At 68.4% G+C, this 25937-nt stretch overlaps 1 protein-coding gene across 1 annotated transcript in view; it reads right to left on the bottom strand.

Moving 5' to 3' along the window:
• Window positions 1-992: 992 nt before the first annotated feature.
• MAD1L1 (mitotic arrest deficient 1 like 1) overlaps window positions 993-25937 on the bottom strand; it is a 148170-nt gene continuing 123225 nt past the window's right edge. The window contains exons 16-18 of the mRNA XM_054718261.1: window positions 16407-16611; window positions 8724-8914; window positions 993-1501 (exon numbers count right to left, since the gene is read on the bottom strand). Of these exons, the coding sequence (XP_054574236.1) occupies window positions 1343-1501; window positions 8724-8914; window positions 16407-16611 (555 nt within the window). The 3' untranslated portion in view covers window positions 993-1342. The remainder of the gene's footprint in view (window positions 1502-8723; window positions 8915-16406; window positions 16612-25937) is intronic.

Raw genomic sequence — 25937 nt, 5'->3', positions numbered from 1 at the left:
CTCCCTGGAAAAGGCCGGGAAACAAGGCCCAGGCCACGGGGAGAGGCTCACAAACAAGACGTTTCTTAAAGATGAAAAAAATATATTTTATTATTTCAGAGAGGAAGGGAGGGGGTGGGAGAGAGAGAAACATCAATGACAGAGAATCATGGACCGGCTGCCTCCTGCACGCCCCTCACGGGGGATCGAGCCCACAATCCCTGCATGTGCCCCGACCGGAATCGAACCCGGGACCCTTCAGTCAGCAGCTGACGCTCTATCCACGGAGCACCCCGCAGGGCGATGACACTTGCCGAGTGTTTGGAAATGACAGACGCACCGAAACGCCGCGTGTGGAGCATCTCCAGGACCACCGTCCAGTGAGGAGACGGAGCGCAGACACGTCAGGCTGAGCTGGGGCCGAGCGGCCTGAGTGCATGGGTTCTCCATCAGCTCTGCTGGGGGGCTGGGGTGCAGGGGGCAGGGGATGAGGGCGCAGGCCGAGCCTCCCAGGTCCACACCTGCAGGGGACGCATCGGCTCGCTGGTCACACTCCGCCAGGTTCCTAGGCTCCAGGTGGCAGCAGCCCCGGGGCAGAGCCTCCGGCCCACGCGTGGCAGAGCCGGTGGGGGAGGCCCCGTGGCTGCTGCCACCCCTGCTGGGCTGGGGCAGTGGCTCCCTGTGATCCAAGAGCCGCTGGGCACAGCGGCTGACAGGCGTGGTGGCTGCGTGCCCACTGGGCTGCGGTCCACCTCCCACGCTCCCCGGCGGCCAGCCCCCCCTCAGCTAGAGCTGTGAGCACGAGGGAGGAAGGCCGGTCTGGGGCCAATGGCCTCTTCACGATGCCTGGGATTTTGGGGGGACGCCCGGCCTCTGAGAGGCCCAGTCAGCCCTCTGCAGTGCCCGAGGTGGGGGTGAGGGTCACGGGGGGAACCTCAGGGGCCAGGCAGGTGTCAGACGTCTCCCCGGCTGGGCCGGGCAGCGCGGGGCAGACACACAGTGAGCAGGCGGGAGGCCAAGGAGAAACTTTATTTCACAGGAGCCCGGCCCCCGGGTGGCGGCCACAGGCCCCCTGCCGGGCTGCAGCGGGTGGGGGCTGAGCGGGTGCTGGGACACGGGGGAGGGGCCTCCCTGCAGGGCGGGCTGGGCTCAGGGAGGCGCTCCCAGCGCAGCTTCCCTGCTGGGCGGGGCCACGCTGTGTCCTCTGGGGGCTCAGCCCCATCATGTCCGCCCGTCTGTCGGGGCAGCGGCGGCCCTGGGGTGCAGTGGGTGGGGTGGCCCCACCAGCCTCGGGGCTCCTGCACGGCCCCCTCCCAACTCAGAGCCGGCGGCGGCGAGCAGGACTGGGCGGCAGGCGGGCGCCCTAGGCCAGGGTCTGGCGGCTGAAGAGGTCGAGGGTGAGGGCGCTGAGGAAGGCGGGGATGCTGTCCTGGCGCAGCAGGTGCAGCTCGATGAGCTCGGGCACCGTCCGCGAGAACTCCGTCTCCAGCAGCTGCATCCCGGTGCCCGCGGGTCCCGTGGCCTGCGGGGCGGGCGGAGACAGGGCAGGGCGCGGTGAGCTCGGCGGCCTCCGCTCCCCGCACGGGACAGGCGAGGGGCGGCCACGGCTGCCTTCCCAGCCTCCCCGGAGCGTCCTCTGGGCCGGGTGGGGCGGGCGGCCTCAGCCGCTGAGCCCGGAGGCCTCCCTACAGGCAGGGGGCCGGCCCAGTGGGGGTCTCACCCACGTGTCTGGAATCAGCTCCAACCAGGCGACGAGGGGCCGCGAAGTGTGAGCGCCAGGCAGGCCACCTGCTCGGGGACCCCAGCCCAGGCTCAGGCCCAGTCCTCGCCCTGCGGGTGCAGAGCTCCCTGAGCAGCCCCTGGGAACTGGGGAGGCCCCTCAGAGACGCCAGGCCCGGCGCCCGTCCACTGACCTCCGACCCCACCTCCCCTCCATGGGAAGTCCTGTCAGGAGGGGGGCTCCGGGGGCTCCCCGTGCTGTCTCCCCGTGCAGCCCCTCGGGGAGCGGCTCTGTTCCGCTGCCTGTTCATGCATTTCGCCTCGTCACATCCAACACAAACCATTTCTGAACAGAACTGAGGGAAACCACTCTGACCTTTTCCCAAGAAAATCCTTTCATTTCTGCCTTCTGCTCTCGCTCTGAATTTCCCCTAAACGTCAGAGGGGCCGGCTCTCCTCCGCTGGGGGTGTGGGGGGGCACCGCACAGGCTGGGGGGCAGCCCCACCCCCCCGAGGTGCTGGACTTAAACCCAGCGGCTGGGCGCCCCTCCCGGGGCTGCAGGGCCCTGACCTGCGTTGTGACGATCAGGTCCCCTCGCTGTCTGAGCAGCGGCGGTGGCCCGGCCCCGGCGCCATCTGAGCGCCCCGTGCAGCTGCGGGGAGCGAGGCAGAGGGAACTGGGGGCTGGGCTGGGGCAGGTGTGGGGTGGCAGGTGCCCAGGGCTCACTGCCCACCCAGCCCAAATCGAGGCGACCCATGATCCAAGCTCCCCACCCTGTGGGGCTGCACCCCCACAAGCTGTGGCCGTGGCACTGACTCACACAACGTGCCACCGCACTGGCCATCCGTCTGCCAGGCGCGCTCCGCGCTCCCACGCCCGCCGCCGCTGCCCGGGTGCCCGGCACATCGCTCCAGCTGGGCTGCTCCTTAACGCCAGGAGCAGGTTTTAAAGAGCCGATTGCCCAGGAAGCGTGTCGGCTGCGGGAGGAACGCTGACGGGACGCCGTGCTCTGAGCAACGCTGCGATGCCTGCGGGCCCAGACACTGGCCGCACCCCTCGGACCCCGGGCCGGCCGCACCCCTCGGACCCCGGGCCGGCCGCACCCCTCGGACCCCGGGCCGGCCCCACCCCTCGGACCCCGGGCCGGCCGCACCCCTCGGACCCCGGGCCGGCCGCACCCCTCGGACCCCGGGCCTGTCCTCCTGCTGCCTGGGAGGGCGGGCGCTGCCTGTCACCGCCCACCGCCTGGGGCCCCGGCCCGGGCAGCTGCGCTCTCGCTCTCACGCGGGAAGAGGAGGGGGCAGGCGGCTTCTGCGTGTGGAAGCCACACAGGGAAGGGAGTCAGCTGGGCCCGGCCCAGCCAAGCTCCTGGCAGGTCTGCTGAGATTCCGGAACCCGGCTCCCCAGTGCCCGAGCGCCTGGACCTCCGGACAGCCCGGCCCCTCCTCTCGGGACCCCCAGGACCCCCCGTAACAACTCGAGGCCCTGACGGCAGGTGTGCTGGCCTCGCTGCGAGCCTCGGGTGGGCGTGGCCTCCCCTGGAGGTTCTTCGATGGTCGCACCCAGCAGAGCTGGCCGCACAGCGGGGCACCTGGCAGGTCCCGGGCACCGAGGGCTGCCCGCCAGTGGGGGATGGGACTGAGGCTGCCGCTGCCTCCAACATCGTTGGTCAGCACCGTCAGCGTCCGTTACTGCAGTTCTAGTCTAAGACGCAATGAGAAGGCCTCGCTCCAGAGCAAGGCTCCCATGGGGCTCTCCTCGGACGTGCGGGCGGAGATGGGGTGGGAACGGCTGCTGAGTGGCAGGTTTGCAGGGACTGTCTCCCTGGAGAGAAGCCCGGGGCCCCTTGGAGGAAGGAACTGGGGCCACGGGTGGCGTGCCGTCTCCCACCCAGAGCGGCGCCTGTGCTGACGCGGAAACCTGCCTCCAGGGCCGGAGGCAAGACGACGGAGGGGGGGCCAGGCCCATCTCACGCAGGAGGGCGCACAGGGCCCCGTGGCTGACTCGCGGGACACAGACCCACTGCCTGGGCGCGGCGTGCAGGGATTGGGGGTCGGGCGCCCCACTATTCACCCCCAGCGACTGGCTTCTGTGAGGCTCAGGCCGCCTTGTGCTCTCCAACGCGCCTGATCCCGCGGGGCTGTGCCTTTGGCCGAGGAGCCGCCCTCGCCCACTCAGCCAGTTGTCCTGGAGTCCACACACCAGAAACTCACCGCCCGGACCCGTGAGCAGGCGGACTCTGGCTCAGGGCAGCGAGTGCCCACTGGGAGGCATCTGTCCCGGGTCCTCCTGCTGAGTCAACCACGAGCTCTCCCCGCTGCGCACCTGTCCCGCCCCCACTGGGACCCGCCCGGGTCTCCTGACTCCGGCTGCCCTGCACCGGAGGCTGTCTGTCTCCTAGATGCCAGGCCAGCGGCCTCACAGGGCAGACAGTTCCAGGGGCACTGGCCGGCCTGGCGGAACCAAGCCGGTCGGCACAGGCTCCCGACACCGGGTTTAATCGACCGCGGGACCCTGGGGAGCAGCTACCTATGAGCGGGGAAGGGAGACGCGGGTGGGGTGGGGCGGGCTCCCAGCAGAGGCCCCGAATGGGAGGCAGCAATGTGCTGGGCGCTCTTCCCACGACATGACACAAGGCAGGGGCTGTCCTCCCTCCATGGACATGACTCATGCCTGCTATGGCCAAATGAGGGTCAGGGGTCAGGGTTCAGATACAGCATCAGCCCCTGTAGGCTGGCGATGAGTGGCCTGGGGAGAGCCCATGCATTTCATGAGACCTGTGGGCCTTGATGACCTGGGAGGAGAGGCCGGAGGCCTAGCTGAGGCCCTGGGCGGCCGGAGCAGTGCTGGGGAGACGAGGATGCACAGGAACAGAGCAGACCCACCTGAGGGGGTGCGGCCCGGGTGGTGCCGGGCAGACCTGGGGGAGTGGGCGGGTGGACCCGGGCAGACCTGGGGGAGTGGGGCGGGTGGACCCGGGCAGACCTGGGGGAGTGGGGGGGTGGACCCGGGCAGACCTGGGGGAGTGGGGCGGGTGGACCCGGGCAGACCTGGGGGAGTGGGGGTGGTGGTGCCGCAGTGGCCCAGCTGCCAGTCTGCTGGACACTCTCCTGCAGCCGCAGGCAGGGGAACGAGCGCCTGGCTGTGCTCCTTGCAGGTGCTGGCGTGGATGTCAACGTGTCCCCTGGGCCCGAGGGCCAAGCGGGGAGACACTACGAACCCAGGCAAACCCAGGCCACCCGGAACTCCGAGGGGCTGGACGGGCGAGAGCCCAGACCTCGCACGGGTGCTGAGGGCCGGCCCATGGCGTGGCCAGTGACGGGATATAATTTACAGGTAATTACACTGAGGGCGGGAGGCGCAACAGCGCTGGGCGCCTGTGTCAGAGGGAATCTAAGAGCTGCCTGAGGTGTCGCATTAGTGTCGCGGCTTTCTCACCCTCGCCTGCTGGGGCATCCTGTCACCCCCACCCCCAACCCCCCCAGGGGCCTCCTGTCACCCATGGCCCCACGCCCCCCAGGGGCCGCCACAGCCCCTCAGCTCTGAGCTCCTCTGAAGGGCAGATGGCACCACAAATTCAACAGAAACAAATGTGGCGCTGAGCCGTAGGCCTGGGTGGGCCGAGCCGGCAGAGGGGCCTGCCCGCGGCTCGGTGAGCCCCTCCTGCCCTGTGTGGGAGCTGGAGTCCCGGGCGGAGACCAGAGCCCGGCCCACTCGTGGTGCCCACATGGCAGCTCAGGGCTGGAGGCTCAGGACACCCCGCTCCCCCCTGCCCCTCCAGTCTCCCTGGAAAAAACGGCATCAATATTGTTTACAAAAGTGCCCGTGGGGAGGGGCCCGGCGTGCAGACCAGCCTCTGCCACGTGAGCTAATGGCGCCTGCGCAGTCAGCCGCGACTGGCGGCCCCGGAGTGTCCACGAACCTCGGACGGCCTGGGGCTGGGCAGCGAGAGCCCTGGGCCCCGCGGTGCCTTCCGCGTGGGGCAAGCAGACCTCCGAGTTGGCACAGGCAGAGCCAAGCTCGCAGGCCAGTGTGGAGCGGTGTGAGGTGCTGGCGGCCCCGTGGCTGGGCCGGGTGGCCCAGCAGCACTGCCCAGAGGGGCGCTTCTCTCAGAAGAGAAAGGGCGCGAGCAGATGGCACAGTCAGCGTAACCGCGAGAGGCACCTTGGGGGGGGGGGGGCGCGAGCATCTCTGACCCCACCTGTGCGTTGGCACAGAGGCCTGGGCAGGGAGACCAGCGCCGGACCCTCGGCAGCCAGCAGGGTGACCCCACCCCGCCAAGGGCCTCTATCCTGCAGGGCTGGGTTGGGGGCTCTGCAGGGCGGGTGGCAGCTGGGCGGCCGAGGGGGACCTGGGCTCTCTCCTTCCCGGGGACGGTGGGGGGCGGGAAGGAGAGAGCCCAGGTCCCCCTCGGCCAGCCGCCATGCTGTGAGGAGGCTCAAGCAGCCCCACGGAGGCCCACACAGTGAGGAAGCCAAGCTTTCGGCCACGAGCACCGAGTGCCTGAGCAGGTCCTGTGACCTCATCACAGGGCAGGAGACGGCCCTGTGGCCCAGCCTCGCGGGAAGACCCGGGCAGAACCCCCACCCAGTGGCCCCCCCGAAAGGGCCCCAGGATCCCAGCCTTTCAGGAACTGTGGGCGGTGACCCGACTGTTCCGGGATGTTAAGTTTCACAGGAACTTGTTACACAGACAGGGAACTAAAGTGAGGGGAGATTAAGAGGCAAATGAACCAAACGACTTCTAGACACGAAAACACAGGATCGGGAGCGACATTCCCTGGGTGAGATGAAGCAGATCAGACTCGCCACCAACTTAGACACGGCCACAACTTAGACACGGCCACAGAGACTCCAACCGACTCGGAAAGAGATCCCTCCCTCCCTCCCTCTCTCTCTCACACACACACACACACACACACACACACACACACACACACACGCACAACCAGACCACCGTGACTGACAGGAAAACACCGAGGAGTCCCAGTAAAGACGGGAAGAACAGAAACGGTAAAGAAACGAGACCAGCTTTCCGAATCTGACGACTGTAAACCCACATCCAAGCAGCTGGAGGGCCCTCAGCAGGACAAACACACGGCTCTTACATCAGCTCAAGGGACAGACCACGCACCAAGGACAAAGGGAAGGTTGGTGGCCCCGTGGCTTCCTGGGAGCCCACCGCCCGCACCCACTGACCCGGCCTTGCCCGGCTCTCGGGGAACTTGGAGGCCTCGCCCTCGGCAGTCACGGTCCCTCAGGCTCGGCCTCCTGCTCGCCCTTTGGCCACGGGAAGCGGGCTCGGGCCTGTCCCTCGCACGGGCACCTCATCTGGGCGCTGGAGCTGAGGGGCAGGAGGGCAGACAGTGGCTCAGGGACAGAGCCGGAGCGAGGGGAGGGATCCACGTGGGCCTCTGGGCCACGCTCTCCCGGAAACAAGGAGGTGTCGAGGGCCTTCTAACTGGGGGCGCGGCCGTCTGCTGGTCGGGGGGCCGCAGAGCGAGCGCTCGGCTGTGGCTCGTAGGCGTGAGCAGGACGAACCGCGATGCGACAGTAGGTTCTCAAGCTCCCCAGCCCTCAGGGCTGAGCTCGAGAACGGCCGTGCCCGGACCCAGCACCTGGGGGGACAGTGGCCCGTCTCCGGGAACCTGGTCTCCAGACGCGGGCGGCGATGCCGAGGGAACCTCGGGGGGCGACCAGTGGCGGGGCTGACGATGGTGAGCGACAGCTCAGTGAATGAAAACAGAGAGACTAGCTCAACGTCAGGCCACAGGGACTCACGGAATGGACCACGGCCCAACCACAAAGAGCACTTCCCGCACCCACACGTCCGACGGGAGGGACGTGTGACCGCGAAAACGCTCCTGATGCCGCCCGCAGTCAAGCCGGAGGCAGGGCAGAGCGGCAGATCGCGGCGGGATGCGCATGTGAGCTGGGGGCTGAGCAGGGGACACGACGGGGCCGCCAGCGGATGCCACAGGCCCACGGCGCAGGACGGGGCTACGAGGACTCCGGGGTCGCTCCGCGCACTAGTTACTTCCCACAGGCTTTCTAGCTGCTCAGAACCCGGCGCTCAGGTGGTGTCGGCTCGGACAGCAGGCAGGCCTCTCCCGCTGCCCACACGCCTCGAACCGCAGACCCAACGCGGGGTCTCAGAACAGGCGGGAAGGGGCCTCCCTGCCCCACCTGCAGCGGTGGTCCTCTCAGACCGGCCCTCTCCCGCTGAGGGAGGACGTCGGGACGCTGTGCCCTCGGGAGGGCACCGGGGATTCCTGGGACACATACGGGGGCCCTGGCCCACACGTCACAGACCACCTGCTGTACCCTCCAGGAGACCCCGGACAGGAAACGGTATGCGCTCCGGTTCCCCACCCCACGGGCTGCCCACCACCCCCCCGGGCTGCCGGCCCCACGGGCTGCCCACCGCCCCCCCGGGCTGCCGGCCCCACGGGCTGCCCACCGCCCCCCCGGGCTGCCGGCCCCACGGGCTGCCCACCGCCCCCCCGGGCTGCCGGCCCCACGGGCTGCCCACCTCGCAGGGACCAGCACGTGCAGGACCTGGTGCTCGCGGCCACGAGTCCCGGCTCCCGTGCCGCCTGCTGACAAGCGTGGCCGGCAGACATGGCCGAGGCGTCTGCGCCCTCCTGTCGGCCGGGTCCCAGCCCTGGCTGCTCGTGACAGGCAGCGCCCGGGGATCCAGCTGCATGCCAGGCGGCAAGGGCCCCTCCCTGCTCTCCCAGTCACCTCAGCCCCGTGGGCACTGCCGGCATTGGACACCCCAGCCTGTCAGGGACCGGACGGCAGTCACAGAGGAAGGTGTCGCCCAACGAGGGGCCCAGCTGCCCTCCAGAGATGACAGCCAGGACCGGAGCCGTGTGCTGCCGCAGCTGTGCAGGAGCGCTCAGACCTCCCGTCACCAGCGCGCAGCCCCCCACCAACCAGAGGTGTCCCCCAGCTCAGCATGGAGGCCCCCCGTAACCAGAAGTGCCCCCCAGCTCGGCGTGGAGCCCCCTGCCCAGGCCCACCTTGAAGACCAGGCAGTCGTCCTGGCGCTCGGCGTACATGGAGGTCAGCCGGTACTGGCTCTCGCGCGTGATGTCCACCTGGTAGCCGGTGAGCGTGTAGCAGACCTTGCGGAACTCCTGCACCTTGGCCTGGAACACCTCCTTCAGCCGCTGGTTCCTCAGCTCCGCGCTCTCCACCTGCTTCCTCAGCTCTGTGGGGGGGGGGGGGGGGGGCACAGCCTGTCTCAGCTCCCCACAGCCGCTGCCTCGCACGCTCTGGGCACCAAGCGCGGGGCGAGGGCAGGCCCGCCACAGGCAGCACGCCTGGGTGCTCAGCCGCCGCGTGACAAGGACCAGCTGCCCGGGGCCTGGCTGCCGTGGTGCCGGCAGTGACGGGCTGTGACCGGCAGCAGCGGGGAACAGGGACCGAATGCGAGCCTCCCCCCCGCCCAGCTTGGGCCCACGCCTGGCCTGGCTCCTTCCACACAGCGGTTACCACGGGTCCACCCAAGGTGCCTCCCGCGTTAGACTGACCTGTCCCCGCTAACAAGCGAGGCTGGCCCACGGGACACATGCCGTTGTCGCATGCCAGGCCCCTGCCTGGGCTGGGCCGGGAGCCCTCCAGGAGAGCCAGGAGGGAGCCCAGCTGGCCGGGCTCGGAGTGGTCAGCCCGATTTGAGTCCTGCCCTCCCTGTGGGCTGAGTCCCAGGACCCCATGTGGCAGGGACGGGCAGTTCCCCAGGGTGAACCGCGGCCCCACAGAGTGGCTGCCTCGTCTGCTCCCGCAGGGTTGAGTCAGCTGCTGAGAGGAGCAGACGCAATCAGGGCACTTCCTAGAGGTGTGTGTGTGGCGGGGGCACGGGGCCCACATTCCAGGGAGAGAGGCCACCGAGACTCTCCCCCGGCCCTTCCCACCTCCCCCTGGAGCCCATCACGTGCCTCTGGCGGCCAGGGCTCACCGGCACGAAGCCACCTTCAGGGCGGCTGCCAGGCCCGTGCCAGGCCCCGGGGGTGAGGGCAGAGAGAGCTGTGGGGTGTGGGCTCCGCTCTCCAACAGCTGGCGGCGGGTGCCAACCCTCCTGGTGCGCACAGGGACACGGGGGTTTACCGTGTGGCCAGGCACGACACAGGCAGAGCTGTCCGAGCCGGGACCAGGCTCCCCACAGCCGCTGCCTCGCACGCTCTGGGCACCAGGCTCTGAACACACACCCATGTCTCCACCACCTGCTGCTCTGCGGGCAGCCTGGCCCCGGCCTGTCCGGCTCTGCATGAGGAGCCTGATGCCAGGGCGCTGCTCTGCCCACCCAGGACGACGGGTCTGTCTGCAGAGAGCCCCTCCGGCAGGGAGAGCCGCCAGCTGCGCTGCCGCGCATTTCCCCGGCGGAGGCGGCGGGCCTCGGCTGGCCTCAGGCGTCTCGTGGGAGAATGACATTTGGTCACCGCTGCAGCCTGACCTTGAGCGCTGCCTGCTCCACGGCCACGGCCCCCCCGGGTGGACGGGCTCCAGTGCAGAGCGAGGGCCTCGCCCAGGGGAGGGGTGGGCATGGCCATGTGCACCCTTGGGGCCAGGGACCAGGACCTCGGGGATGGGACCCTCACCCCTCCACAGGCGGGCCTCGTGCTGCCTCTGAGGGGCGAGAACAGGGCTGGGAGAGGGCCAGCGCCCCAGGCGACGTCTGGGGTGGCCCCGGGGCCAGGGGAGGCCCAGGCGGGCGGCTCCCAGGCAGGGCCTCAGTGGCGAGGGAGCCCAGGGAGAGACGGGCCGGCAGTCTGCTCTGAGCTCTGCCGTTGTTCTTGTAGCTCAGTCGCTTACACAAACGTGGACAGGCAGGTCCCACGCCGCGTGGGTAAAATAAGTAACGGACGGGCCTCGCCCTTGACGTGCCGTGGCTGTGACACAGCCTCCTCCAGAGAGCTCAGGCTTCCTGGGGCCCAGCGGCCACGGGCCAGACACCCTGGGTCGTGTGGCCGCCCTGCACCCACCATGGCCGCTCCGTCGGACCACAGGCGGCAGACAGAGCCAGGGAGCACCGGGCGGCCCTCAGGTCTGCGGAAGGCTCTACGCCAGGGGTGTCCCAGGCCCCTCGGGGCGAAGCCTTCGCACTGGGCCCGGCCGCCTGTGCTCTGGGCAGTGGGTGGTCAGCCCGGATCAGGCCCACCGCAGAGCCCTTGGTGAGGCCGCGCCCTGCCTGGTGGCTCTCCCGTCCTCCTTTACCTGCTCTTTGGGTCCCGCCCTCCACCCACACTGACCAGCGGGTGCTGCCGGAACCACCTCTTCTGCCTGTGCCACGCCCGCCCTCCTCACCTGCCCCCTGCAGCCCTCGGCTTGGCCCCTGCACGTCCTGGTGAGGGACAGGGACAGGGAGGGAAAGGGGCGTCTGTGAGGAACGGCCAAGGAGCCGCAGGTGGGTCAAGGTCCTGAGTGGGGCCACAGCGCCTGCGAAGACGGCGGAGGAAGGACCATCGTGGGGACGGCCGTCACCAGGCGGGAACGCCAGCCTTGACGGGGACACACGGGAGCCGCTGCTCAACGTGAGGTGCTGGGTCTGGAGGGGTGAACAGTGTCCCGCACCTGCAGGCGCCTGGGAAACAGTCCGCGCCCCGAGGTGGTCCCTGCAGCCTCTGCTCGCAGGACCGGTGGCTCCGTGCGGAGGCCTGGCCCAGGGGAAGCAGCCGGCACCCGCGGGAAGCACGAAGCGCTGCGGGGCGGCTGGCGCTCCTGGGCCACGCGGGGCTGTTGGCTCTGCTCGGGCCCAGAGCTGGGCCGAGCTTCTACCCTGCCAGGGCTGAATTATTCATGTCTCGTAACTCCTAAACTATTTCAGTTTTACATTTTTAAATATTTAATAATTAGGCATCAAATATTTATGCAATTTTATTAGCAGCAGTGGGAGTCGGTGCTGCAGGCCTGTGACTGGTTTGCACCGGGCCTGGCTGGCCACGTGGAGAGGAGGCAGCCGGCCTGGGCGGACGGAGGTCCCGGGATACCACCGAGGAGAGCAGGGATGGGCACTGGCATGTGCTGGCTCCTCCCACAGGCGGCCTTCCCGCCCCAAATCCAAACCCAGGGAGGGGCCCGGTGGCGGGCAGGCAGCGAGGGGCACATGGCCGTCTGCCGAGATCCGCGCCTGCTGTGCCAGCCGGGCCTCACCGCCGCACAGCTCTCAGGCAGGGAAGCCTTTCCAGGAAAGGGCGAGGCAGTGCCACCGTCCCAGCGGCTGGCTTCACTGACGGGCATGGGACCTGCCACGGGCGGAGCCTCCTGCCTCCCCGGCGGGCTCGCCTGAGCTGCCTGCCGCCCGCCCTGGGCCACAGTCTCCACATGAGCCCATGCTCCTGCTGGGCCGGAAATTGCACGTTTCACACTCGAGAGACACTCGCCCTGGAATTACACGCAGATGAGCGGCGCCTGTGCGTGGCGTGTGCCTGGGTGGCTCGGTGCCGGCATTCACACGGGGCTCACCCGGCAAACAGCTTGTCACCTTGCACAAAAATGATCTGCAAAGACCAGCAATTACAGCCCCGGTGATGGGGTGGGAGGTCCTGGGGTGACAGGCGGGCGCTGGTGCCGCATCATATTCTCGGGGGGCTCCCTCCCCCGCTCAGAACAGAGAGAGCCAAAGCCCCGAGGATGGAGGTCCGTGAGCCTAACGTGCCAGGCTCCCGGCCCCGGCCTTTCGGGAGTGAGGGGCCAGCTGAGCCTGAGAGGAAGCCCCCCGCCGGCCCTCATGGGGCCTCTGACAAATGTGGGGACAGGCCCAGAGGTGGGCGTCACCAGCCAGGGAGTGAGAGCCAGGCACCGAGGCCAGGCCGCCAGGAGGGGCCCGTCCCCCAGGCCCCGGGGCAGTATGAGCCCTGCTGGGAGGACCGGCCCTGCACACAGGCCCTGTGACCCCAAGTGCGGTGTCCTCACAGCATGCACCTCCTCGGACTCAGGGTCACTCCACTCTCTGCTGTTTGGCTTCCATGAGAGCGAGACCGGGCTGCGCGGTCCTCGGCTGGCCCCCAGGTCGGACCGAAACGCTCACTCCGTGACGTGTGACTCACTTCTGGGCTTGCACGTGGCGCTGCCCAATGAAGGAGCACTGCCCTCACTCCCCCTCACAGCAGGGGCGCCGAGGACCCAAGAGTGAGGAGCCAGCTGCCTGGCCATGCGCACCACAGAGCCAGACGCACCAGGAGGGGCCCTCAACCGCGCCGCACGCACGCCGAGATGTGCACGGCACGGGACACCACGCTGGGCCCCGCTTCCAGCACCTTCTTTCGCCCCCGCCCCAGTGGGTGGCCGTGAGCTGAGTGGGCAGCACAGGGGAGGGGGTGTGTGGGGTCCTGGCTCGCTGGCCCAGGAGGGGCGGGTGGGTGCGTGAGGAAGGTGACAGCCCCCCGCCCCGCACAGTGAGCGTCCTTCACTCCTGGCAGGCAGGGCCCCCAGGACCGGCGGTGCCCTCGGAGGGGAAGTCTTTCGGGCTCATCCTTTACTGACAAAGTCACTGGAGTCAACCCGTCTGCTCCCCTACGAGACGAGCGGCCTCCTCCGCCCAGACGGGAGTCTGTGCAAACGGCTAGTGCAGGGGCAGCGCGGCCTGGGCCACAGGGCTCCCGCAGACCCAGCAGACGGAGGGAGGGGACCCGAACGGGTCAGCAGCGGCAGCAGCCGACGGGAGGGGTGGGAGGCCGAGGAGGACAGAGGGCTCTCGGGGGCCGAGGGCCGCAGGGGAAGGACCCGCACCGGCAGATGCAGCCGGGGGACAGCTCCCTGAGGGTGGGCGGGGAGGCGTCCACGGGAGCTGGGAGCGGACTGACCCTGGCGACCCTGGGTGCCAGCTGTCACCACCAAGGACACGCCGCAGCGAGGCCCTCGCCCTCTGGCCCGGACAGGAGCCTGGTGTCTGGGCTCCATCCCAGAGCCCACGGCCCCGGCGGCACCTACGGACCTGTCCCAGCTCACAGCGGCCCGCACTCCCTCCTGAGTTCCAGTCACCCCGAGGGCGTCACAGGGGCAGCTGCTCAGGACGGCGAGAGCCGTCAGTGCCTGGAGTTGGCCGTGCGAGCGGTGTGCCGAGGCCTGCTATCTGGGAGTCCACGGCGGCCTGAGAGCCTCGAAGGGGGAGGTGTCGGGCAGGGAGCGGGGAACCCACCGAGGAGCGTGGAGACCCCGCGGGGCTTCCCATGCTGCTGCCAGGGCCGAGGCAGCTGATTTCCCCGGGAGCGTTGCCCCTGCCGTGGGCCCCGTGATGGCCCTGGCCAGGCCGCAGGCGCCGCCTCCTGTCCCCACAGCGAGAGAAAGGCTGGGGCACGGGGAGGCAGGCTGGTGCCTGCGTGTGCGGCGCAGCCTGGCCTGCATCAGGCCCTCCGCGCGGGCAGAGCCGGGCCGGCTGCAGCGGCAGGGCCACCTGGGCCCTGGGCACCGGCGCGGAGCCGGCAGCTGGGGCCGGGCAGCGGGGCCTGAGGGCAGCTGCCCCTGCCGCCGCCCGCCCACGCGAAACCCAGTGATTTAAGCTCCACGGCTCCGTTCAGCCCCCATTAGTCCCTCACGGCGGCGTTGTCCTTACTGCCTGACGCTGGGACAAACAGTGCAGGGAGGCCGGCGGGCACAGCGGGTACAGCGCCACCCAGGCAGCAAGGCCCTGTCTGGGAGCAGCCGAGGGGGGCGTGCTCCCCGGTACGAGGGCGGCCTGAGGCCTGTCGGGGGCACTGCCCACCGACTCTGGTGGAGGCCCCGGCGCCTCGCCATACACCAGCGCCTGCCTGCCTTCCCTGCCTGAGCCGCGGGGACTCTGCTGACGCAGGGGCGGCGCCTACTCCTGCCGGGGCTCAGCCTGAGACCGAGCCTCAGAGCGGCTCCGGGCGGGGGGAGGGGGAGGGGGCGTGGGGTGGGCCTGTGGGACAGTGGCACCGAGGAGGCAGCGTCCCCGGAGGGCGTGTGGGGAAGATACGACAGCCTCGCAGCAGCACAGGCCGAGCCGCGTGGCTGACCACAGGCGTCACGAAGAACGGGAGGAGCAGACGCGTGGGGCCGGGGTGCAGAGGGACGCAAGGGCGCTTCCCTGCTCCTGGAGGCACGGCTCCCGCAGGAAGGCCTGACCTCGCCCTGGGCCGGGTGGATGGGCGCGCATCCGGATCAAGTGCCTGCAGAGCAGCGCTGCGTGCGCGAGGGGCCCGCACTCAGCTGGGCCTGGGCCTGGGCCTCACCCTCCTGCAGCCCCCGTGTGCCATGCGGGAGGAGTGCCAGGTCTGCCACCAGGCCCTCCTGGCGTCCTCCTCCCGAGGCAGAGCGGGTGGCATCCATGGGAGCCGGGCACCCACTACACTCCCCTCTCCTCTGGAGGCACCTCGGCATCACTGTGCCAGCCGGGCAGGGACAAGTTCGAGCACCTCACAGCCGCTCTGCGAGGCGAGTGACTTTACTAACACTCTGCCTCAGGAGCCCCGAGGGATCGCCGGGCCCCGCCTGGGTACGCGGGAGCCACGCGAGGGCCGGAGGCAGCTCGAGGCTGAGGTTTCCGGGCCTGGAACGGGTCAGCAACCCGTTAAAGGTCCAGAAACCCCCACGAAGAGCTGTTCCTGCCTCACGGGAATGCAGGTGGGAGGGTGGGGCCTGGTTCTGCCCCTGGTGCCCGGAGCAGCCTCGCGCCGCCGACCTCGCAGGCGGCACCGCCCACGCCCACCCTCCATCCCCCCGCCCGCTGCCGCTCCACGGCCTGGGACCGTCTGCCCATGGACCCTTTGTGCACCTGCCAGGGCCCCGGCCACCGCAAGCCCAGCTGCTCTCGGCAACACCGGGCCGCACAGCGGGTGCACGGCAGGCTGGCCTGGAGTCCAGAGCGAGGTGGACCGTGTCTGGGGTGGGGCACTTGCTGGCAGCTAGAAGCTGGAGCCCTACTCTGGCCACCAGGGAACCCGGTCGGGGTGGACAATGGCAAGGCCTCTGCAACGGGGGAGGTCATGGGTCACAGCCCAGGAGCTGGTCCTGCACGGAGCCTCATCCATGGTTCCGCTGACAACTCAGAGCTGCCCGGCAGGAGTCAACAGAGGCCGGCAGAGGCCACGCCGCTCACCTGCTGCCGCCTGTCCACCGGGGCTGAGGGCGTCAGTGTGGTGCCTGGCTGTCCTCACACGCTCCCTCCAGGGCCACGGCTGTTGGGACCCTCCTCACAGGCTGCCCTGAGCCCAGAGGCGGCAGAGCGCCAGGCACCTCCAACTGCCAAGAGGCTGCAGTGCCCTCTGCCCAGGTCCCACGGGCACTGTGTGCAGTGACTCTGGGAGGCCTGGGACCCCACGGGCGCCCTCCTTTGCGCTGGGGATGCTCTGAGGCAGGACCTGCGCCCGTGCACTCGTGAGGCCTGGGAGCAGACGCCGAGGTCACGTTCCTGGAGGTGGCGCCCTGACTGGAGAGGGCAGTGCGTGGGGGTGCGTGGTAGAAAGCGCTGTGTGGCCGCTGTGCGGAGGCCCCGCCCGTGGAAGATGCCCTGCCCCAGGGAGCATGGGTCTGCGTGGCGGGCGGCACGGCGACACTGAGAGACGCACTAACTTGTTCTGGGCCTGGGAAGCCTCAGCCGGTGGCTTCTCCATGGCAGCTCTGCAAGCCCGGCCTCCAGACCTGCCCGCCCCTCCCGCGGTCCGGCTGCCTGCACAGGACAGACGGAGAGGTGGACAACAGACACCCACGCCACCCCCGTGGCCATCAGGCCGGGGCAGGCCTACCTGCCACCTCCTTGGACGAGGGCAGACACGCGGCCTCCAGGTCGGCGGGCACGGGGCCGCCCCGCTCCAGGGCGCACACCAGCTTCCGCAGCTGCTCACACTCCTCCTGCAGCCGCGCCTGGTCCTGGCGGCGGCTCTGCTGCGCCTCGCGGGCCGGGTTCGCGCTCAGGTGCAGCACTTTGGTCTTGCTCTGGTCGTAGTCGCCCTGCGGGACACGGGTGTCAGCACAGCGTTCGGAGAACACGGGAGAGCGGACGCTGTCAACGCCAGACCACGGGCGTGAGGTCAGGATCCTCTCGTGGGGGGGCGGACACCACGCTGGCCGTGTACGGCCCCTTGGGGAGCCACGGTGCCGGCACTGACCTCGGGGGAGACAGGAGACGAAACCTCCCCACACCCCCGGGACAGTGTGGACGCTCGGGACCCGAGGCCCTTCTCTCAGCTCTGACCACTGCGGGGCACGGGCCGTGGTTGCATCTTCCAATCACTCTCCTGCGAACCGTCCACGGACCTGCTCCCGCTCCCCTGCAGGCCACTCCCTGGCCGCCCATCCCTCCAGGTCACAGGTCACAGGTCACAGGTCACAGCCAGGAGCTGGTCCCGCTGGAGCCCCGTGTGCGGGAGACGGACGGAGCCCGAGGATGACGCAGCATCACCGAGAACGGAGGACACTGCCGCTCCCCTCCACACGCTGCCCTGGGGACGCCCCGCACGCTGGGCGCGCTGGTGCCAATGCTGATGTGTTCTCCCTGCAGCCTCGGGCCCTCATTTGTGTTTGTTTTTTTTAAATATATTTATTGATTTCAGAGAGGAAGGGAGGAGGAGAGATAGAAACATCAATGATGAGAGAGAAGCATTGATCAGCTGCCTCCCACACACCCCTTAGTGGGGATCGAGCCCACAACCCAGGCATGTGCCCTTGGCCGGAATCGAACCCGGGAGCCCCCGGTCCGCAGGCCGACGCTCTATCCACTGAGCCAAGCCGGCTAGGGCGTCAGGCCCTCGTTTGGATGACCTTGGCAGTGAAGGCAGCTGCTGGGGGTGGAGGGGAGGGTGCCCTCTGCGGGATCTGTCTGGTGCTCTCGTCCTGGTTCCCGGGGCTGGGGTGCGGGAGGAGACGCCCGTGGAGGGGATTCTGCAGGAGACGCGTCCCCTCCCAGCTGTCTGTCCGACGCTTCACCGGCCGGTACTGAGTGTGGCCTTCAGTCCCGCTGGATTCACGGATCAGCACGACTTATCTGTGCTTTGGCGGCGGGAGCGCTCTCCTGGCCCGTGGCCCTGATGCCCGGGGGTTCACGGTGGGCACGTCTGGCCGTCAGGCATCAGAAGGTGCTGGGGGCCTGTCCTGTGTGTCCCAGACCCCCAGCGGCCTGGCCTGCCCAGGACCCGCCTCTAGTGGGCGTGGCGCTGTGAGTCCGGGCACCTGTGACTGCCAGGACCGTGACACGCCTGAGCCTGCACCTGGCCACGCAGGTGGGAACCCCCTGAAAAGGAGGCCACGAAGAGAACGCGTCTCCAGCTGCCATGGCCCAGCCGGCAGGTCCCTGTGTCAAAGCTGCGCGAGGCCCAGAGGCCAGAGGGGCTGCCCCCGGCGGGACGTCTCAGCTGCTGGGAGCCATGGGTCTTGGTCTGTGTAACAAAGCGCCAGGTAACCAGGGGCACCTCCCGCGGCCCCCAGGCCTCCTAGTCCCACCCACAGGGCTGGCGCCTTTGGGGCTCTCCCAGATGAGAGCAGGGCCGAGGGGCCGTGACGGGCCGGCACGTGCGGGTGCCGTCTGCCCAGCTCTCCCGGGAGCCGCGTGCCTGCCGGGCTGGAGGGCGGGCCCACAGCTCTGCTTGCTGAGGTGGACGACGGTCACCGACGTGGGCTGAGCCACGACTGTCCCCCAGCTTGGCGATGGGGTCGAGGAGCAGGCCCCCCGCCCTGTCCTGCTGGTCCCCAGGGGAGGGAGCCGGCCTCTCCTGCGGTCGCTGCTGTGGCGCAGGGAAGGTGGCGCCAGGACGAGCGCCGAGGGGGCTGCGCCGTGGAAGACGAGCAGGTGGGAGAGGAGACGGTGGCTCCACTGAGCTCCGCTCTGGACCCGGCTGAGGGGACGGGACGGGACGGGGCTGCAATAACCCAATGGCCCGCTGCCCGGTGTGACCAGCACAGAGGCCTCCCAGACGCCACGAGCGCCTCCGAGGGAGAGTGCTGGCCCCACGGGCGGAGGCGTGCTGGCGTCTGCTCAAGAGCACAGTTAACTGAAGACCCGCCAGGGGCCGAGCTCCGGGGGCAGGGCCCACACAGTGGCCACGGTGGGCTGCGTGGTACCAGGGGAGTGTCAGCCACGTGATTCTGAGGAGACGAGGTGGGGGGTCCCCAGTCCGGAGAGGGTAAGAGGTGTGCTCAAGAGCACAGGCGGGTGGGGCAGGGCGGGCTGGCCCGCGTCCCTCCGCGGCGTGGGTCTCTCTTGGCTCAGGCTCCGTGCAGGCCCAGGTGAATGGCCGTGCCCCTCCGCGTCCGGGACCCTGGGAGCGCCGAGACCCGTGGGCCGGGGTGGGGAGTGGCGGCACCGCCCTAACGTGCTCTTGGCCTACACCTGTGCTCGCTGGGCCTGCTTCCCCCGGTGCAAGGCAGCGGCTGGTGAACTTGATCTTGGAGGATGCGGTGAGGACAGCCCCCGAGCCCTGCCTGGCTGAGGATGGACCTGCTGGGAGCGGCCGGCCACCCAGCACCAGGCAAGGAAACACTGCCCCCTGGCTGTGCCCCAGGGGAGGGCGCCTGCCGCCCTGGGCCCGCTGTGCATACTAAGAGACCCTGCTGGAGGGACGACGTGAGGAGAATGAAGAAGCCAGTTACAGAGCGGCCCGTCCTCATGCATATTAATCAGCCACCGGCACAGGCCTGAACCAGCCTCTCCAACGTGAAGTGGGGGCAGGAGAGCGGGAGCTACCAGATGGGTGTGCCGCCCTCCCAGGCCCGCATGCTGACCTCCTCTCGCCACCCCCGCCCTGGGAGGTGGCCAGCAGGGGTCCCAGGGCGCACTGCTGCCTGACATGGCCCCTGACTCCTCGCGTACCGACCAAGCCTGCTCGCCTGCGAGACGGCAGCTACGTGCACCACCCACGCCCCGGGGAGGCTCGGGCGGCGGGCGCTGTGTCTAGTCTGAAAGCGGAAGCCGCCGGTCAGCGTTTTGCTGCCTGTGCCGACCGTGGGGGAGCCCAGAGCCAGGCAGGACCCCTCTGTTCGCCGGGCATGCCCAGATCCCCTCGACTCCAGAGGTTTCCGGCCACCGGAATGCCACGTGCGCCCAGGACCAACCTTCCCATCTTGGGAAAGCAGGGGCACAGCTGCTCCCTGGGGCAGGAGGGGCGGGGGCAGGGCTGCAGCTGGACCCGCACAGCGGCCTGCTGCCGCCAGGGAGCGGCCCCGAGTGGGGCTGAATGGGTGGCAGCTTGGGTCAAACGCAGGTGGGGGCACAGCGGAGGTGGGTGGGCGGGGTGTGGCCACTGACAACTAAGGTGAACCCTGGCTCAGCTGCCAGTGCCCACTCGAGTCCACAGGGCAGCAGCCACACCGGGACTCGGGCCCCATGTGCTGGAGGGGGACAGGCGTTCACCGCCTTCGTGTCCTGAGCAGGGAGGACGCTGTCACTGTCCGTCCATCGTCCCCACCTGTCACTCCACAATGGCATGCACCCCCGTGCTGCGGGAGGGGAGGAGCTGCTGCGATCGGCTGCCTCGCCGCCCGATCTCCCCGCAGTGGAGCTGGTGCCAGCGCCGCCTCGCCCACTGCCTGTGCTGGCGGTCAGGGGGCAGAGGGCGCCTGGCTGGCTGAGGGCAGTGAGAGGGCCGAGTGGACAGGAGAGCAGGCCCCAGTGCCCGGCCGCCCTGCCCACTCACCACGGACACCTCGCGCAGGGACATCGCGCACTCACCCCACTGTGCAGCCCGCCCACTGTCATCTCCAGAACTTTCCATCCTCCCCAACGGGCTCTGTCACTCTGCCCTCCATCTGGCCCTGCCCTCCACTTCCTGTCAGTGAACGTGGCTCCTCCAGGTCCTCCCTCGAGTGGAGTCAGGCAGCGTGTGTCCCCTGTGGCTGAGCCCACTGAGCAGTGTCCTCGAGGCCCGTCCGAATCTTATGTCAGTTTCCTTCCTGGTGAAGCTGAGCCACGTCCACTGTCGGGATGGGCCTCACCGCTCCTCTGTTCGCCGTGGGTGGACGCGGGCAGCGCTGCCTGCCGGCTGCGGGTGTGGAGGTGCAAGCACCTGTTTGAGCCCTGCCTCCAGCCCCAGCAGTGGGGTGCTGGGTCATGTGCTTCAAAGCAGCTTTCAGCCAGTCCCGCACCTGTGGTGCCATGGGGCGGGGGGGCCTCTGAGACAGCGCTCTCAGAGTTCGCGCTTTGTCCACGGAACCTCTTTCCACGGGAGAAGCTGTGGTCAGAACGCCCGGGACCTGCTGTGAGCCCCGAGCACCTCCCTCCGAGCCAGGGGAGCGGACCAGGAGCAGGTCCTGCAGGCGCTGCCTCCTCCCCCACGTCCTCCTGGTGGACATGCCGTCCATGTTCCAGTCCATTCCTGTCTCCCCACAGAACACAGCTCAGGCAGGCTGGGCCCTGGCGCCCTCGGCCTCCACTGCACCCCTCGTTAGCGCGGTGCCGCACAGTGGAGCCTGGTCATGGGGGCTGCCTCACGGAGGAGCAGGGCTGGCGGACATAGTCCGGGCACCCCGCAGGGACCGGAAGAGCTGAGCCCCAGGGTCCTTGCCTAGAAATGACCATGACACCCACTTTTCATCACGTCTAACATCTAGGCTGGCGGAGTGCCGAGTCCCTAACCGTCCACCTAATGCTTCGCGAGGACCACGTGCAGGTAAGGAGGCGCCACAGCCGTGTCTAAGGGCTGAGGCTGGTACGGCGGGGCAGGAGGCCGTGTGGGGGCCGAGACATGGGGAGCAGTGCCCGTGGCCGGCGGTGGCACCGCTGTGCCTCGTGCTTTTTGGGTCTGAATCTAGCCAGCGGCAGAAGGGCTGCACCGTCCCCCGAGAGTTGAGGGGAAAGACCCCAAGAGCCGCTCAGTGGCCCCTGGGGACGCCTTGCAGCCTCATCTGCAAGTGGGTGGCTGGGCCAGTGGCGGGGTCTGAAGCCACAATGAGGCCGCTGGCACTGGCGCTGGGCCTGGGAGATGAGACGGGGCTGAATATGCAGGACACGTCCCTCTCCTCCTAAAAACCCCAAGAAGTCAGCGCCTGTGGACCGTCTCCACACAGACGCACATCAGCGCGCTGGCGGGTTCAGTCCCGGCGTCAATAAACATGAGCTGCCTGCGCCACAGGCGGGGGTTCAGGCCTTTCCTTCATTAAGGGTCCTGTCTCACATCCCTCAGGCTGGGGAGCAGGCAGGCCGGGGAGCAGGCAGGCAGGCCCGGGGGGCAGGCCGGGGAGCAGGCAGGCTCGGGGCAGGCAGGCCCGAGGAGCAGACAGGCCAGGGAGCAGGCAGGCCGGGGAGAAGGCAGGCCAGGGAGCAGGCAGGCAGGCCTGGGGGGCAGGCCTGGGGGGCAGGCAGGCCGGGGAGCAGGCAGGCTGGAGGCAGGCAGGCCCGGGGGGCAGGCCCGGGGGGGCAGGCCGGGGAGCAGGCAGGCAGGCAGGCAGGCCAGGGAGCAGGCAGGCCAGGAGCAGGCAGGCCGGGGAGCAGGCCCTGGTGGACGCCGAGCCCCCACGGGTCCTCGGTGGCTGGGCAGCCAGGACACAGAGCCGTGCAGAGCATGCACCTCAGGGCATAAGAAGCCAGGCCTGGGCACCAGGAGGCAGGTTGCCAACCCTGCATGTGGAGCCCAGAATCTACGTGTGAATACAGGGCCATGGGACTGCAGACGGGCACGCGTGTGACTGTCCCAGCGGCACGCAGGGTCTCAGCACGCGGGCAGGTACAACGTGACACGGCGGGTAGGCAGAGCAAACATCCAGGATGTCTGTCTCCTGACGCCCATTTTCACGTTTCATGAAATCGAGCAAAACTAAAAACTGAGGGGGGCTAGATATGTGGATGCTGAAGCCCATATGAAATAGTCAAGAGCTGCTGGGAAGCCCTGCAGAGTCCCGTGGGGGCGGACGAGACATATCGGACATGGAGCACTGCAGGCACCAGTCAGAACCACCCAGAACTGGGCCACACGGAGACACGCGAATGAAGGAAGACAGAACACAGACCCGGAGCCACCCAGGCCTGGTGAGGACACAGGCTCCCCCAGAGGCTTGGGGACGAGGAAGGGTCTTCAGAGAGCAGACTGAGGCCATTCAGACCCTACACATCAAAGCCACAGGCAGGTTCCAAGTCAGTCAGACTGGAATGTACAAAAGGAAGAAAAAACTGCCTTGGTAAAAAAATACCTTAAGCAAAGTCAAAGGACAAATGATAAGCTGGGAAAATATACTCACAACTTAAAATAAAAGGAGCGCAACTCCTGAATATACAAAGAGCTCTAAGAAATCAACAAGAAGACCAATAGTCAGCTGGAAAAACGGAGCAAGACGACCCACACACATAAACACACTAACAGTCCTTCCTCTCCTGTGTAATAAGGACGGAGGTCAGAACTGCGCTGAGCCTGATCACCTCCCGGACCAGAAACACCTAAAAGCCTGCGGGCGCTGTTGGCAAGGGCGGGGCACGGCGCCCTCAGGCTGCCGGCGCACACTGTCCTGCCGGGCGGGCGGGCGGGTCACCGTCAGCCCGCTGCCCCTCTTCCGGGAGTGACGCTGCGCAGACTTGCACCCTGGAAACGCCACATCGGGGACACTCAGCAGCCGTGTTTGTGATTGCAGAAAAGGAGGTGGCGGCTGCACCTCCACTAATGGCAGCCGGCTGAACAGGTGAGGGCACACCCCACGGGAACCCCACGGACTGATGGAAAGGCTGCCCTAGTGCAGCAAGAGACAAGGACGAGGAGCAGAACCGTTTGGAGCAGGTTTTCCTCCGAGTTAAAGGGGGTGAGCAGTCAGGATGGGCCAGGAAAGAAAATAACCACTGTTCCCTCCAAGCGAATCCACGGGAACCATCGGAGCCTACAGGGATTTGAGAAGCAGATGCGAGGGTGCTTGGGCTCAGGGGTCCTGGCAGGTGGGGGCGGGAGGGGGTGTGTGGGGCGGGTGGGGGCTGGTGGGAGCAGATGGTGGCAGGTGGGGGCGGGTGGGGACAGGTGGGGACAGGTGGGGGCGGGTGGGAACAGGCGGGGGCAGGTGGGGACAGGTGGGGGCAGGTGGGGCGGATGGGGCAGATGGGAGCAGATGGTGGCAGGTGGGGACAGGTGGGGGCAGATGGTGGCAGGTGGGGACAGGTGGGGACAGGTGGGGGCGGATGGGGCAGATGGGGGCAGGTGGGGGCAGGTGGGGACAGGTGGGAACAGGTGGGGACAGGTGGGGACAGGTGGGGACAGGTGGGGGCGGATGGGGCAGATGGGAGCAGATGGGGACAGGTGGGAACAGGTGGCGGCAGGTGGGGACAGGTGGGGGCAGGTGGGGGCGGATGGGGCAGATGGGAGCAGGTGGGGGCAGGTGGGGACGGATGGGGGCAGATGGGAGCAGATGGGGACAGGTGGGGGCAGGTGGGGACAGGTGGGAACAGGTGGGGGCAGGTGGGGGCAGGTGGGGGCGGATGGGGCAGATGGGAGCAGATGGTGGCAGGTGGGAGCAGATGGTGGCAGGTGGGGGCGGATGGGGGCAGATGGGAGCAGATGGGGACAGGTGGGGGCAGGTGGGGACAGGTGGGGGCAGGTGGGGACAGGTGGGGGCAGGTGGGGACAGGTGGGGACAGGTGGGAACAGGTGGGGACAGGTGGGGACAGGTGGCGGTAGGTGGGGGCAGGTGGTGGTGGGAGACCTGGTGTTCAAAGGCTGACAAGCTTGCCCTGGGGCGGCGGCTGTGTGACGGACCAGTGGGGGCTGGGGCCTCACAGCATCGATGGGGAGAGGGCACTGAGGGGAGAGGAGCAGTGAAGCTCCCCCACCCCCTCTCCCTGTATTCTTATCGGGAGGGAAGAGGCGGAGGTGGAGTCTGTGATTAGACGGTGCTTCCTGCTGGTGACGCAGGGGCAGGAGTGGGCCCGGACTGAGCTTTCTGCTCACAGGGAACCCAGCGATTTTCTACCCACTCCCTTCCCCAGAAGCTTCATTTATGTAACATGTCGCGGGGCTGCGGTCTGGGCCCCTTCCTGAGTGCCCAGCAGGCCGGCTGGGGCGGGCAGGCCTCCACGGGACGGCGGCCACGCAGTCTCCCACGCCTACCGCCCACCTCCTGCCCAGCAGCGTGGCTGGCAGCTCTGGGGCCAGGCTAGGCTCAACCCTGGGATGAATTCTGCTTAATTACACGCGTGCCGACAAGGCAGGGCACAGATGTTTGCAATTTGCTTTAAGATGCATCAAAAAAGTTAAAGAGGATGCGTGGATGGGTGGAGGGGAGAGAAGTGGATGGGGGAGAGGGGGGTGGGTGACAGGGGGACAGGGAGAGAGGGGGATGGGAGAGAGGGGGACAGGGAGAGAGGGGGATGGGAGGGGGGACAGGGAGAGAGGGGGATGGTGGAGAGGGGAATGGGGGAGAGGTGAGGAGAGAGGGGGATAGGAGGGGGGAGAGGTGGGGACGGGAGAGACGGGGATGGGGGAGATGTGAGGAGAGAGAGGGATAGGAGGGGGGAGAGGTGGGGACAGAGGGGGACAGGAGAGACGGGGATGGGGAGAGGTGAGGAGAGAGGGGGATAGGAGGGGGGAGAGGTGGGGACGGGAGAGACGGGGATGGGGGAGATGTGAGGAGAGAGGGGGATAGGAGGGAGGAGAGGTGGGGACAGAGGGGGACAGGAGAGACGGGGATGGGGAGAGGTGAGGAGAGAGGGGGATGGGAGAGGGGGAGAGGGGGGAGAGACGGGGATGGGGGAGAGGTGAGGAGAGAGGGGGATGGGAGAGGGGGGAGGGGGGAAAGGGGAGATAGAGGGGAATGGGGGAGATGGGGGCGGGAGAGACGGGGATGGGATGAGGGAGGAGAGGGGGGAGAGGGGGACGGGAGAGAAGGGGATGAGGGAGAGGTGGGGAGAGAAGTGGATTGGAGAGGGGGAGAGGGGGGACGGGAGAGACGGGGATGGGGGAGACGGGGATGGGGGAGAGGTGGAGAGGGGGATGGGAGAAGGGGGAGGGGGGAAAGGGGGGATAGAGGGGAATCGGGGAAAGGGGGGCGGGAGAGACGGGGATGGGATGAGGGGGGAGAGGGGGACAGGGGAGGTGGAGAAGGAGTCACAAAGCGGCCACAGGAAGCTCTGTGATGGGCCGGATGGTGGGTGAACGGGTTCATGTGAAACCTTCAACTGTGCTGGCGTGAGCGTGTTCAGGAGCCGCTGGGGAGACCCGCATGCTACACATGGGCCGGGGCCCCCGCACAGCACCGAGCGTGCAGGCTGAGCGCCCTCAGCCGCGGGGGGCGCCTGCCCTCTGCACGACACCTCAGGAGCTCCCGCGGCTTGTGGCCTGGACGGTCCTCGATCGTGGCCCATAAGAAACACAAATGTG

The sequence above is a fragment of the Eptesicus fuscus genome, chromosome 6 (genome assembly GCF_027574615.1).
Source record: "Eptesicus fuscus isolate TK198812 chromosome 6, DD_ASM_mEF_20220401, whole genome shotgun sequence".
Classification (NCBI taxonomy): domain Eukaryota; kingdom Metazoa; phylum Chordata; class Mammalia; order Chiroptera; family Vespertilionidae; genus Eptesicus; species Eptesicus fuscus.
The sequence above is the reverse complement of the archived record's forward strand: the minus strand, read 5'-3'. Positions and strand labels throughout refer to the sequence as shown.